The 14,098-nt window shown below is 48.9% G+C and overlaps 1 protein-coding gene across 2 annotated transcripts in view; it reads right to left on the bottom strand.

Moving 5' to 3' along the window:
• The window catches only part of KDM5B (lysine demethylase 5B), a 54,356-nt gene extending 52,358 nt beyond the window's left edge, over positions 1 to 1,998 (bottom strand). Inside the window, exon 1 of one of the 2 annotated variants that reach the window (XM_048071063.2) lies at positions 1,678 to 1,998. In XM_048071063.2, coding sequence (XP_047927020.1) covers positions 1,678 to 1,815 — 138 coding nt within the window. In that variant the 5' untranslated portion in view covers positions 1,816 to 1,998. Of the gene's footprint in view, positions 1 to 1,022; positions 1,599 to 1,677 lie in introns of those variants that run through there. The other variant, XM_066983202.1, reaches the window with a different exon arrangement.
• Positions 1,999 to 14,098: the final 12,100 nt, after the last annotated feature.

The following is a 14,098-nucleotide window of genomic DNA, read 5'->3' as shown; positions in this document are numbered from 1 at the left end:
AAGGAAAAAAGCCTCCATAAAATTTCTGTTCTGCTCAGAGTTGCTGAAATACTGCTGACAATATGTTCTCCAAAAAGATTATTCTACTCAAAAAGATTACATAAGTTCAGTGTTGACAGTATAATGAAAACCATCTTATCCCCTTAACTATGTCAGCACCGCCTGAAAAGGGGCACTGGTATATTCTACCTAGATCTAAATTCAAGAGCGTTCTCACGTAGTTCATACAAATGCAAACCCTCACAGTTCTCCCAGAAAACGGAAAACATCTTCCTCCCCGAGATTCGCATCACTCGATTCGGCACAAACATTTCTATCACCTCAGACAGTAACGCAGCAAGTTACTTCACTTTATTTTAATTCGGGAGGAAAAGGATGGTTACCAACAGGAGTCCCAGCAACGATCAAAACACAAAACTGAGAAGAGCATGTGTTTCTGAACATTATTTTCTTTGAGCTCCAAGCATCACTCACAAAACTAAAGTCTGCAGAAATGTTTTGTCAGCTTCACCTCTCGCTGGATGAGATTTAAGGCTCTCAGTTGCTGTTTAACATTCGAGTTGTTGCCGTCACGTAAACTACCTCAAGCCAGCTGCACCACCCCGGACTTGCACCACCCTCCACTTGGAGAAAGAGCAATTCACCCAAAATAAGATGATTCACACGTGCCTGTTAATTAGATTTTTACTCTAAGAAGCCCCTCTCCTCCCCAGTGCGATTGTTTATCCCTGTAAAAGAACTAACAATTATGACTACACAAACTATGGTGCTAAGATCTTTAACAGTATTTCCCAGTAAATCGGGTCGTCTAACAAAAGGAAATCAGAATTCACACCACAATTGTGAGCACCGTTACACCAACAGTCGAGGTGATGATGATGAAGATGAAGGCTCATTACTCTTCCCACTGTGTATTGCATTCTAAAATGGTGGCCATGTCTGTCTAGGCTTCAGCTAGCAAAGACACCACTCAAACTCCGGGCTGCGGAGTTGGACGTTGCTCAACTTGAGGAAATAGTTACCTGGATCAAATAAAACTGAGCCGGACCCCAGCCAGGGCCGGGGCCGGGCCCCGGGGGACCGTGTGCGGGCGAGGAGAGGAGAGGAGCGGTGTCCCCAGCCCTCCACCACCACAATGCCAACATGGAGGGCAACACCCAAGCAGCTGCCTCCTCCAGGGCTCTGCACGGGGGCTGCTCGCCCCCAGCAACGGCTCCGGGACAGCGGCTGGGGCCCCGCTGGAACTTTTTTGGGGGGGGCCGAGCAACTGGGGACAGGCAGGAGAGGAGCGGCTCGGCCTCCCCGAGCCGGCGGGGAGCCGCGGCGGGGCCGGCTCAGTCTCCCCCCGGCTCCAGCCACTTTCCTGCCGGGCACCTCCAACACTTGGGAGCCACTTGGCGGCGGGGGGCGGCCGCGGAGAGGGGGGACGGCCGGGCCCCCCCCCTCCAGCCCCGGGGACGGCCAAACTTCTCACCGGAGAAGGAAGAAGAGGAAGAGGAGGAGGAGGAAGAGGGGGGGAGCGGCCCCACCTGCCCGGGGGGCACCTGCGGGCCCCAGGGGAGGGCAGGGGGCCCCGCACCGCCGACCCCGCAGCACGGGGCAGGGCCGCCGGGTGCCGGTGCGAGCCGTGCCGCCACACAAAGGCCGTTCCCCCGGCGGCGCCATGCGGGCACTCACCGGCGGCGGCCGCACCTTGCAGATGCCGGTCTGCTCGGCGATGGGCCGGATCTTGTGGATGAAGGCGAAGGGGTCGGCGAACTCCTCCCAGCTGGGCTCGAAGACGGGGCACTCGGGCGGGGGCAGGAACTCGGCCATGGCCCGGCCCGGGCCTCGCCGCCACCACGGCCACCACCACCACCACCAGCACCGAACAATCCTCCGCCAGCCGCCGCCTCCAACGGGACGTGCGCGTCCTGCGCCGGGAGGAGGCGGGGGTGCGGGGTAAAGGGGAGGGGTGCTGGGGGGTGGGGGGGGTTAACGGGGGTGGGGGGGGCAAGAAGGCAGAGAACGAGAGAAAAAGAGTCCGCCCCGGGCTGGGCGGAGGGGGAGGGAGCGAGGGAGGGGGCGGCGGCCGCCCCGCCCCGTCACGCGCCTTTGTGAGGGGGCGCCCGGCCCGGGCTGGGGCCGGTTGAGGGGTTGGGGGCCGGGGGGGGGGGGGGCGAAGATTCTAGACCCTCCCCCGGGGGTTAGGGGCCCGCTGCGAGCCCTGGGGGGAAAGGGGGGGGGGGGGGGGGGGGAACGGGCGGCACCGAACCCTCAGCGGCGCCTCCCCGGGACCCCACGGGTGCTGCTGGGGGGCGGGGGGGGGGGGGGGAGCCCCGGCCCCGCTCACAAAATGTCCGCCCCGCCGCCTTTGTGCGCGGCCCCCCCCCCCCCGGCCCTTTCACACCCCCCCCCCCCCCCGTCCCGAGACGCTCCCCTCCAGCACCGCTGGTTCGGGGAGGCCTCGGGACCCCGCGCTCCCCACCCCCGACCGGGGCCGGGGCCGCTCTTTGTGGGGCCCCGCGGCCGGGCCCCGCCGCGCTCTGTTTACATGCGCGGAGGGATCCGCCACAGCTGACAGCGGCCGCCGCCGGCCGGCGCTTCTTTTTTTAAAGAGCCTCTCCGCGGCCCGCCGTTGGCTGCGCCGCCGCGACGTCAGCGGCGGGGCGGGGCCTCGGCGGGCCGCGCGGACGCATTGTCTGCGGGCACGGCCCCGGGGCGGCCGCGGCCTGGCCCCGCTCCCCTCACGGACCTCCCCCGCCGCCCGCGGTGCCGCTCGCGGCCCGGCTCCCTTTGTTCCGCGCCCCCGTTGTCCCCCGCCCGCCCCCGGTGTGTAGGGGGGGGCAGGCCGCGGGGAGCCGCCCCTCAGGGAGCCCGGCGAGCCCCCTCCTCCTCCCCCCCCCCCCCGCGGCGGCGGGCGCCGCACGTAGCGCACGTGCGTGGCCGGCTCTGTCACGCCCCCCCGTGGCCACGCCCCCGCGGTGGCTCCGCCTCCATCTCCTCAGGAGGCCCCGCCCCTTCCCAACTCCCCTCCGGGGCGCTCGGTCGCCGTCCTGCCGCCCCCCCGGCCCCGAGCTCGGTCCTCCCGTTCGCTGTCCGGGAGCTTTTTAGGGCCCCGGTGGCACGGCACCGGCGGCAGAGCCCTTCCATGCCTCCATAATTGGGGTTATAACTCACCTCAGCCCGTCCTGCGGCACCAAACCCAGCACAGCCCCGTGGGGAGCCCTCAGCCCAGGCCCATGCCGCCATTTCCTAACGTGAGGTGCTGCTCGCGGCCTCGCCTGGTGCAGACGAAGCACGGCAGTGCCTTTCCTCCCCCCGCTGCCTAAAGCTGCCTTCGTGGCTCAGAAATGCCGATTTCTGCTCATCCACGGAAACTTGGCTGTTGCACACAGACACACTCAAGCTGTAACTTCTATAAAACTTCAGCTACTGACCTAAAATTTTGCCCCTTTGAATAAAACTGACCTGGCATTATCAAAAACTCATGCAAAAACACTTTTATTAATAATAGCAGTTGAGAAAGTCAAATACACCTCAGCTGGAAGCAGGACCTGAAAGCACAGAAGAAGCCAGGTGGTCGTTCAGGAAGGAATCCAAGGCCCTGGGTAGCTTAATAATTTCAAAGCTGATACCCTTTGCAAACAGAGCCTGAACTTTCACCCTATCAATTCCCTATCATTCAGCTGTTCCCCTACCACAAGAATTTAATTCATGAAATTATTTAGAGGAAAGAGGAAGTTGTAAGCTATCTAAGCTTCTGCTTACCATTCAAATAAATAGGAAACTAAGTACAGAGGATTCGCTTCTACAGTTTAGAATTAAAAGATTTATTCTCCTCACATAGAAAGAAGAAGAATGACGACTGCTTTCATAAAGGGCAGACTGAAAGGCAAAGGGAGGGATCCTCTGCCCCAGGCCGCTATCACTGGAGCCCACCTGGCTGGAGGCTTGTGGGCAAAGCAGAGCTGAGCAGGACTGAAAGGACAACCAGCCCTGCCCCACCACAGACATATCTTGGGGAGAGGACTGCAGAGAACACGACACAACAAGGTAGCAGCTTTAAGCCCCTGCAGCACAGGCCCCAGGTCCCAAGTGCGATGGGACCAGAAGCTGTGGTCTGGCCAGGCCCAGGCTGGAGCAGAGCACAGGATCGGCAGCGGGGCACAGCACTAAGAGCTGAGCTCTTTTCAAAGTCTTGCTCTTGCACAGACAAGCTCGTCCCGTGAGTCACACCTTGATCTGGCTTTAGGTAGACAGCCAGGCTCAGGTTCTCAGAGCCCAGGAGACACCCCAGTTGTTGGAAGCACCTCAGATTTTCATGAGCTCTAGGATGACGTTCCTCCAAGTTCCTTGGTTAAATTTTATCCACAGCTTAGAGAAGTCAGTGAACCCACTTCCTTGTACAAAAGCAGAGCAACAATGAGAAGTCTTAAACCGTATACATGAGATACACCATAGGCGTTTTATACTTTCCTGTCAATACTTTCATTTTACACCAAGGGAACCTCCAGTACAAGCCACCTAAGAGCAGTCTGGGGAGAAAACTAAGCTGCTTCATCACCTTGGAACAGCTGCTCTGCACCACATCCAGAACTCTAGGGTCTCTGGCACAGAGGAAAAAGCTTTGAGCAACATTACTTTTGTGACTGGATCTGAGTTTCTCAGGAGTCTTAAGGATGCTTAAACAACAATGGTTTCTGATGTACAGAAAATAGTCTTTTTGGTAATGACTCCCCAAGTACTTGTTCTGTCAGCTGGAAGGCCCACGTTTAAAAGGATTATTTCTGCTGATAAAATCAAGTACAAAGGTCTCCTGTGGGACTCTGATGAAAAAAAAAAAAACAAACATTCAGGTGCTTTACCTTGGAAGTTACTACAGGGGAAGAAAAAACATCTACTACAAAGATCTTAAGTTGATCAGATGAGGGATATGAGTTATCAAGAGATAACCCAAGGATAAAAAGCAGATTTCTTGATGGGAAGGTGAGGTGGCAGAAGTCTGGATAGGAAGGTAGCAATTGCTTAAGTAGTGAGCAAGCCCCGGAGGGTCTCTATACCCCATCAGCCATCTTACTTGTCATTCCACCTTACTACCTGCTGATGCAAGTGCTCCACCAACATAAACGTGTCCTTCTGCACACTGCCTTCTCTTGTACCCTGCTTCTGCTGGGACATCTGCAGTGTTTGTTGTATTTGGTGGGTTAATGTAGCACAGTCTGACTTTAAATCAGTGGTCCTGGTTCTGTGATGAATTCCCCAACTATTACCTCCAGTTTCCAGGCACATGCTACAGAGCTGCTAATTCCTGCACTAAGAAGGGGCAGTCATGAAGCGGAGCTGCTAGGGAGAAGCAGGACCTCAGCCAGGAGAGAACACCTTTCATCCCAGCAGCCTGGACCCTGCTCAGTTTAATCCTGTAGCACAGCAAGAGCAACTACAGCCAGCTCTCCCAGCACCCGCTGAGCACTGGTTGCACTGGCCTAGGACAGTGGGAATACTGGGAACTGAGATGAGCTTTAGGAAAGACTGCGCCCTGGGCCTCCGAGCAGACATACACCTGCAACTCTGGGCACTGAAAAAGACTAGAACTGCTCCCAGCGGCTCAGAAACCAGCAAAACTCATAAAAAAATGCTAATATTACACAAGTTTCACTCCAGGGCTACCTAGAAGCAAGCTGGAGCAGATCCTGGCCATGAGAGTCCAAGGCACAATTTTATGCTCCCAGGTCTAGAGGCTGAGTGCCGCACAGGGAGTCTGCAGTCAGGTTTTTTTCCTAAGTCACAGATAAGTGAAACTCCATTGAAGTCAAAGCACTCATTTCATCAGAGAGTTTAGCCTAATTAAAATACTACATGTTCACAGTACAGGGCAGGGAGGGAAATATGCTGAGCCTCTCAGCTCTTTAAGAAAATAGATTCCTGGGAACAAACATATTTAGTAAGCAGAATGTATAACAGATCAAACCAAACCAGTTTTTCCTGGGCCAACCAGAAGCTTGTATGAACCTGCAGAGTGGTTTGAATTTCATCATCAAGGCTAGAAAAGGGTTTTAAATTTGAGAAAGCCAGCTGCTCCCAGGGATGCTGATGCACGTCACTCCTCAGAAAAGTGTCAAGCTACTGAAATCTCAGGATCCTGATTAGAAATATGGAAGGTTCTGGATATGAGATTATGGAATTTTCGTAAGCTCAGTTTGCAGATTGTAGACGTTGTACTGACTGCTGCTTCAGTGCTAGGGACCCAAACTCTTTGCCTTGTGTTTTGCCCTGGCTGAGTCTCAACAGAAGCATTCTCTAATGTAGAAGAATTAGGTGCTTCGTTAGCAACTTTCACCACAAGTATGGAGAAATATCAGTATCAGCATCTAGATGTCTGAGTACTTTCTTGCTTTTCTTCCAGAAGATGTGCTCCATACCCGTAGCCTATTTTGGGCTGGCTGACAACATGCAGGCTTCATATCTGTACCATGCCTTCTGCACTCTGGAGAAGCCTAACGAGCACCACAAGCTCTTAACTCTTCAGGCTGCAGGCTGAACATGTCAGCTACAGGAAACCATGCAGAGGGGCCACACTGAAGGGGCGGGCAGGAAATCTGAGCCTCTTTTGTGGGCTAGAATTGAGCTGGCTGGCCAAGGACGGAAGTCCCACAGCTGCACACAGCTCCTGGTGGGGACTATGTCAACAGACAGGTAAAAACAGCTGGTTAGCATGTGGAAGCCAAATACAAATGCTCGAGTATGGAAAGTTGTGCACAGTTGTGCAACTGCCTTCAACGTTACTTTCATTAATAATTCTGAAAGTCCCATACCCTATCATTAGCTTCTATTAAAGGCTGAGTTAAGTCTTACTCCAAATCCACGGCGAGGCTCCCATGGGCACAAGGATAAGCGAGCCGCAGCCGTAGGAAGTGCTGCAGAGGCAGAGCTGAGGTGCCGTTTCGCACGCCTCTCCTCGCTCTCGGGCAGCTGCTGACTCACGCTCAAATTACAGTTGTACCTGCTTGCTCCTCGGTGTGCTAATAGCACACGGCAGTGTGGGACGCAGTCTGCTCCCAGGCAGGACGTGCAGAGGGTGGGATGATTCTGGTGAAGTGCGGAGGCTGACAAGGGACCAGTCATCCACAGAGCGCTTGGACAGTCAGCGAGGGTGAGGCCCAGCTCATTATCTTACAGCTGGTGTCTAAACTAGGTCAGAATAATCTCACCCTAAAAACCCCTTGCGCTGACAAGTTCAGGTCTAGACCTCAGTGCTCGGGGAAACGAATCTACCTATGGAGTCCCTGCAGTACGATGGGGTAACTGGAGAAATACAACTTGCCACAACGCACAAAGCTACAAAGCTCAAATCTTTCTTAGAAAGAAGAATTTTTCAAAAGTTAAGGTGCAGCTTCATCACCCCCAGCCCCTCGGCTGCTGTGAAACAGAAAGTGCTGTCACAACTGTTCCCTGAAGTGTCTGAATTCAGCTGTGGTTTCTGTGTGGGTTAAGGGGAAGCAGCACTAAAAAAAAAAAACTGCTCTGAAGAGACCGTACCGACTGTACCTTCTGCCACTCTTGCACAGCCCGCTATCACAACGGGCAGACGCGTTGTACCACCGCTGATAAGCCCACTGCCCTCCTCCCCACCTCTCAGCGACACTACACAGGCCCTGGGCAAGGACGGAAGCTGGTCTTACAGAAAGTGTTTAATTAACAAAGCTTGTTCCTACTCAAGCTTCCTTTCTCAGCTACAGCTGAAATCCCCCACGATTAGCTAGATCTGCTCCAGGACTCACTTGTTTTTAGACAAAAGGTAGCATTAAAGCAGCGGTAAGGAGCAAGAATATAAGATTTGAGGGATCCTTGTGCCCAGGTAACCTACACCTGCACTCAGGATGGATTGACATGCCTAGCTCAAGTACACAGAGGCCCAAGCCCTCAAAAAGCCCAAACTCCAATCCAGGTTTCAAACAGCAAATACGCACAAAGTCATCTAAGCCCTGGTGGCTCATTTAAATGCGTTAAAAATTAGTCTAAGGCTGGACAGACGAATCAGAACGTAAGACTGGGTTTTAAGAGAATCTTCACTGATGAAGAGCCCTGGAAAAACTGCTTATGGAGGAAATTTAGACATTGAGAAATGGCTGCAGAGCTACATGAATTAAGGCCGAGAAAGTATTTCAGATAATACTGATCACATACAAGGTGACAATGTTAGCAAAGCAAAGGTGATACGCAGCCACATGAATCACAACCAGGCGGACGGCTACAGAATCTGGTAGATGGCATGTAGGTTTAAAGCCAGCTGGGGAGCCAGAAGGCATTCAAAGGAGAAAGGATGTGATTAAATAACCTGGCAATGGAAAGAATTTAGGAGCTCTACAGGCAATAAACTACTAAAATAAACAGAAATCAGACCCCCAGAACGCAGCAAGTTCTGGGGGCTTTTCACGTGGCTTTTCCCAAAATCAAGTTCCCTGGAAGGCCCGGCTTACTGCATTGATCTGTGCAACCATACACATCTGACAGACAAATTTCAATATACCCAACTGATGAGCACCTTCTGCAAGGAAGTACAAGACTGGACAAGAAAATAAGCTTCCCAGTGATCACAAGTACAACAATAAGGACTGCTCCTGATCTGCCAGCACCTACAATTAGCAAAAAATAGGTGCTTTAGAGAAGCGTTCTGAAATAGGCTTGTATTTAATACATCTGATCAACAATAAACAAGGTCTAAATCAATATGCAGACAAGCTGCCCCACTCAGCCTCATCAGGCAAGTTTAACACATGCAGATACACGTAGTAGATATTAAATACTTGTAGCACTGCAGATAATGAAGCCAGCGCACATATGCCGCGATATACGAAGCTGGAACTTAAACAATGTTGATAACTGTAATAGCAGTGAACAAGAAACAGACTTAGTGAGAAAACAAGGAGGAAGATAAACACTAAACAGCAGAAATAATACGACAAGAAACGGAAGCATTTTGCATAGAAGGGCCAGAAACTGTTGCCTGAACGAGAAGCGCCATGGAAGAGGAAACCCTCCATTTCTGGGTGCCATATGTGCTCGCTGCAAGGCATTAACACCATTTTCAAAAGCGTTTGTGGACAATGGCAGAAGCTGTTCTGTAATGTGCTGAGACGTGACTGGGACACTTCCACTGATGCATGCACGTGATTCCGCATTCCACAGAAACACTCCATAAGTCGTGAAGAACAAAGGCAGAAACCATTTTGCAGCAGTCAGCACCAAACAATGGTTGAGCCTATGGTTCGTTGAGCCTGTGGTTCGACTGCAGCTGAAGCAGGCCCATGATACCCCACACCTCCCTTATGCCAGCTCTGGCCCTCAGCTGATCCTGTGCTGAGCCACCTTAGCTCATGAAGCTAAGAGAAAGCTTCAGCCTTTTCCCTTCCCCAGGAAGGTGAGTTTTCTTGCCCATTTAACACAAAACGGTGCCAGAACCAGTGCAAGAGCAGAGACAGGATTGTAGGGGTGATGAAAGAGGGAGTACTGGGACAGTGGTAGCAGTTTAGATCAGCTTAGATTGTCCCAGAACAGCAGACACAGACATTCAAACAAAACTGAAAGTAGCTCTGCGTGCAACATAGCTTTGACAGCTAGTGCAGAATTGCACAAGATCACCTCCAGAACTGCTGGAAAACAATGCCAGACAACGTTACATTAGCATCTCTTTGAAACAATGCATACCTGCAGCATTCAGCCAAGGCAGGTTCCACAAACTGGATTTTGAAATAACTGAAAAGCCACAGATCTCCACTCTGAATACAGCCAACTGAAAAGCAGTTTTTGCAAGTGATGATGTAAGACTATGAAATACATCTGACAGTTGTAGCCATAGAGCTCTGACAAAAAGTAATGTGGAGATGCTTAAGGTCTTGGCAGTCTTCTTGAACGCTGCTTGGAATTTATCCCTCACATGAAGCATTACGAACCACTTGCACAGCATCCGCCTGTGAAAAAGGAATTTGAACAAACACAAGAGCCAGGAACCTTTAAAGGCCATTATCTTAAAGAAATTCACAGGTGACAGAAACAGAACAACAAGCACAGGTTGAGAAAGTTTGAGCCATCCTGGACAGAGGGATTCTTTTCATCCCAACTCAGGTCTCTGGAAGTAAAATGCACAGTTCTGGAGTAAAAGGGCTTAGACCTTCAACAAGCGCATGGTGAGGAAGTTTGTGCAATTCTATCATTAGCATTAGAATAGACAGGAAAAGCCCTCTGTTGGTTTTATCTTCTTCCTGAACTACCTGAGACCGTAAAAGAATCCTAGCAGACCTAGCACTGATCCCTGTGACTCACGTCCAGGTCTAATATTTGGAAGAATGAACCTTACCCAAACATAAGGCATACCGTCTGGCCACAAGTATCTCCTTCACTCATCTCCGTTCAGTGAACTGCCTGACTAGCAAGGCTCACAGATGGATGCTCAAGTAGCAATATGCACAAAGAGACTAGCAATAGCATCTCAGCATTTCAATGCAAAAATATTTACAGAAAAACCACACTCATGAACAGGCATGCAGCGCGGTGTAATAGCGGTTAAACATCCATCACTTCCAAGAGCTAACAGGGCTGAAGTGGGAGAAATGCCTCAACAGTATTAATGCAACACATTTGGGACAGGCTTTCTGGTGCTCTGATTGTATCCATATGCACAAAAACTCAAGCCTGTAAAGTTATCTTGAAGTTTTTATTTTAACTTCTCCATGACCATCTGATCTCCAGTGCTGTTCTTACAACGTGAATACTTAAATATTCCCGCCTAAAATCAGAAATCCTCCTACTTTTTTCTTCCCTCAGCCTCAAAAACTGCTCCATTTTACAGTCAACATAACAGGTGACTGACATCTTCATGTACTGGACCAAAACTGAGAACACCAGCACACTTACTGGTATCATGTAGGAAGCCTGAGGCAGACCTTAAAATAGAACTGAGCTCACGTAGTGGGTTAGGTGCTTACCTTTGTTTTAAAAAGATGTGCTTTCTTTGAGTAATTCCTTTAAGGCTTTAAAGTTTTCCTACATATTTCTACTGCTTTAAATATTAGAAAATTAGGAAATATTATAAAAATAAAGAACATTTTCCCAAGTATTTCTAGAATGTTTTCTAGATCATCTTAATGTTTACAGACGTTTTCTAGAGAGCGTTTGAAAAGAGGAATTTAGCTTTTTATGTCCAAGTACTCCAAGCTCTTGACAGATCAAGGAAACTAAAACAATGCTGCAGAGGAACTGTGAAGGTACCACGGCTCACTCAACATAAAAATCCAACATCCAGCACTGAAGAGTCCATCCAGTCAGATTAGACAGGCACTCGAAACATACTTTTTCATGCTCCTGAAAAATGACCGGAAATATTACACATCATTGAGCAAACCAGAGACTATCACAAGAACTGGATGTCTTTTCAACAAGTCGCACGTTTTATGTCACGTGAAGCTGGCCATGGAAAGCATGGTCTTCAGAAAACTAGCGGGTATGCACGTGGCATCAGGAAGATGAAGAGCCTGGGGTTTAACAGACTCAACTCGCTGCAAAGCTCCACAAAAGGCACCACTCTTTGTATGACTCTCCTTTGTATGACTCTTGCCCTTCCACTCTTTTATTTAGTTTCCTGGTAGTTCCCAGGCCCTTGTCAGCCAGCACCTACATTACCTTCAGAGCACTCTTATTTCTTCCACCTTATAACACTCATTCCTTCTCTTCGTTAAGAGTTGAAACTACAAGCCTCTAAACCCCTTGCCCAATTTTTAGAAAAAATCTGTAGATCAAAGTCTTTACACAGTCTGGAAGTTGCATAATTCAGACTGATACAGAGAAGGGATCAATCATCAGCGCTTTGCCAATACACAGAAAACACGGAAAATTCCTACAGCATTTCTACGGGAGTCCTGCAATAGGACGAAAAATTGTTCAGCTCTTTACTGCCAAACTCATTTATAAGCCCAGTCCATGACTTCTGAGTTCAAACATAAACCATCTTCTCTTTTGAATAAGTTCCTTATAAATACGATGTAAGAATCTGTGAGATCAGGAATCACCTAATCCAGTTCCTTATTCCTGACAGGAGCCTCAATTACACTTCCTCTGTACTTTCCCAACCTCTGGTAATGCACACTGCCTACATAAGACGCGGTATCTGTTTAATCGCCTGATCTTTCTTCTCAAACTTTTAAGACTTGCAAAAGAAATATGAGCTCAACAGCACAAAGACACGGCCTGAAAAGTAACTTGAATCTTATGTTGTTGCAGTACTTCTGTGAAAAGCTGCCCTGTTACATTATAATAGATCTGCGTTATAATTAGAGACAACTGAAGTTTTGCCTCTGCAAAGTATCCCCTACATAAAGGAAAACTTGACCTTGCACAAAGGCAAACAGTTTGATTTGGCAGAAACAGGCTTTTAAAAAGTTAGAAGAGAACGGCATAGGGCAGCACATAAGCAGCATTGTGTATCAGATGTCAAGACCTGTCTGCTGCTACATACAAGCAGATTTGACTGAGAAGTGCAGAGCTGAGCACAGAATCACATCCTCCTTGCTTGTCCGGCAGAATTTGGAGGGTAAGCAGCATGTCAGCAGAAGGCCTAACAAGACTGAAGGCTGCAGGCTTGGGACAATGCAATCAAAAACTTTATCTACATTTACAACAGCGCATTAGCAAAATAATGAATTGACTTTGCTGTTCTAGCGTTTTCATAAGTTTCCACAAGAAGTGACTAAACTGCCAATGAGATGTTGTTGTATGACTCCTCACTATTACATAGCAAGGCAGGCACAAAGCAAAGCCAGAAAATCCTTAATACCAAGGCTTAATACCACTACCACCACTTTTTTCAGACAATGCTTACTTACCAACTAATACTCCAAAGAGCTACACTTTCCTAAAAAGTTGATTCTATTCAGCAACAGTCTTATAGGGTAGATGTTATCCAAATGGTCTCAAAGTATCTGAAGTGCAAAACAAAGTATCTGAAGTACAAAAGCACTTCCTGAACATGATTTGAAGAAAAATCTGCTCTGTAGGAAATGGTGCCAAGCACGTGCACTTGTATGCTTATTACCTACACTAGCCACGAAGCTAAAATATGGAAAGAATTTCATATAACAACACTGTGGCATACTTACTATAGAAATTAGAAATACATGTAATTTCTATATTATATATATAACTAGCCCATTAAAAGCTATTCATATTGCTTATTCAGAGGACAGAGTGGGTGGAAGTCAGATTCTGTTGCACTGCATTCCATTGGAATGGCACCAGAACCATCTCAGAGCACATCTTACAGATACAACCAGCAATTTAGTGAAGTACATGGCAATACACCATGGGTTCCAGCTCATTTCCTCCTCCTCCTCCACTTAATGAGTCATAAAGTTATTCTGTATCAGGTGATAGCTATTAATTGCCAATCTCAATAATGGAAGAAAGCTGTGTCACCACAGGTAGAGATATATTTAGCTACCAGAAGTTAATGCCTGTGCTTCTGCCAGTGCAAACAGGCACAGAACTAGTTTCAAAGCAGAAGAATGGGGATGGTTCTTACCAATGAAGACATGCATGAGAAGTTCAGATTTAAAGAAAGGTTGTCTCTTCCTTGTCACTTTGAAAACCTTAGCTTCTGAAAGTTTCAGGTACTCAATCTTACTCAGATTTTAATTCAGTATAGGATCTCCTCTACACTTTCAGGAAACAAATGAACCACCCATTCATTAATTCTACCATGCAGCTAGCAATTAGAGCGCGTTTAAGGATTTCAGCAGCTAGTTGAAGCAAGATCAGTTTTAGCAGGATTTTCCTGCTGTAACTACCTTGGCTTCCTATCTGAGAAAAACACTATCTTATCTTAGCTCACTGTGCATATGCCTACGCTGTGAGTTAAGTGCTCACTAGCTAATGAAACAGCATGTTTCTTAATACTGGTACAAAGAAAAATGGAGTATGATGGACGATGAGACTCTCTGCATTTTTAGCATGAGTCCAATGTTTAACAGGTGACAAGCATCTGCTAAACCTACCACTGGCAGCTTTTCAGCTTGCTATTTTCTCAAAGCTGCATTAACTATCTTTAAAAATTGAAAGCATAATGCAT

Source organism: Anser cygnoides, chromosome 25, assembly GCF_040182565.1.
Source record: "Anser cygnoides isolate HZ-2024a breed goose chromosome 25, Taihu_goose_T2T_genome, whole genome shotgun sequence".
Lineage (NCBI taxonomy): Eukaryota > Metazoa > Chordata > Aves > Anseriformes > Anatidae > Anser > Anser cygnoides.
The sequence above is the reverse complement of the archived record's forward strand: the minus strand, read 5'-3'. Positions and strand labels throughout refer to the sequence as shown.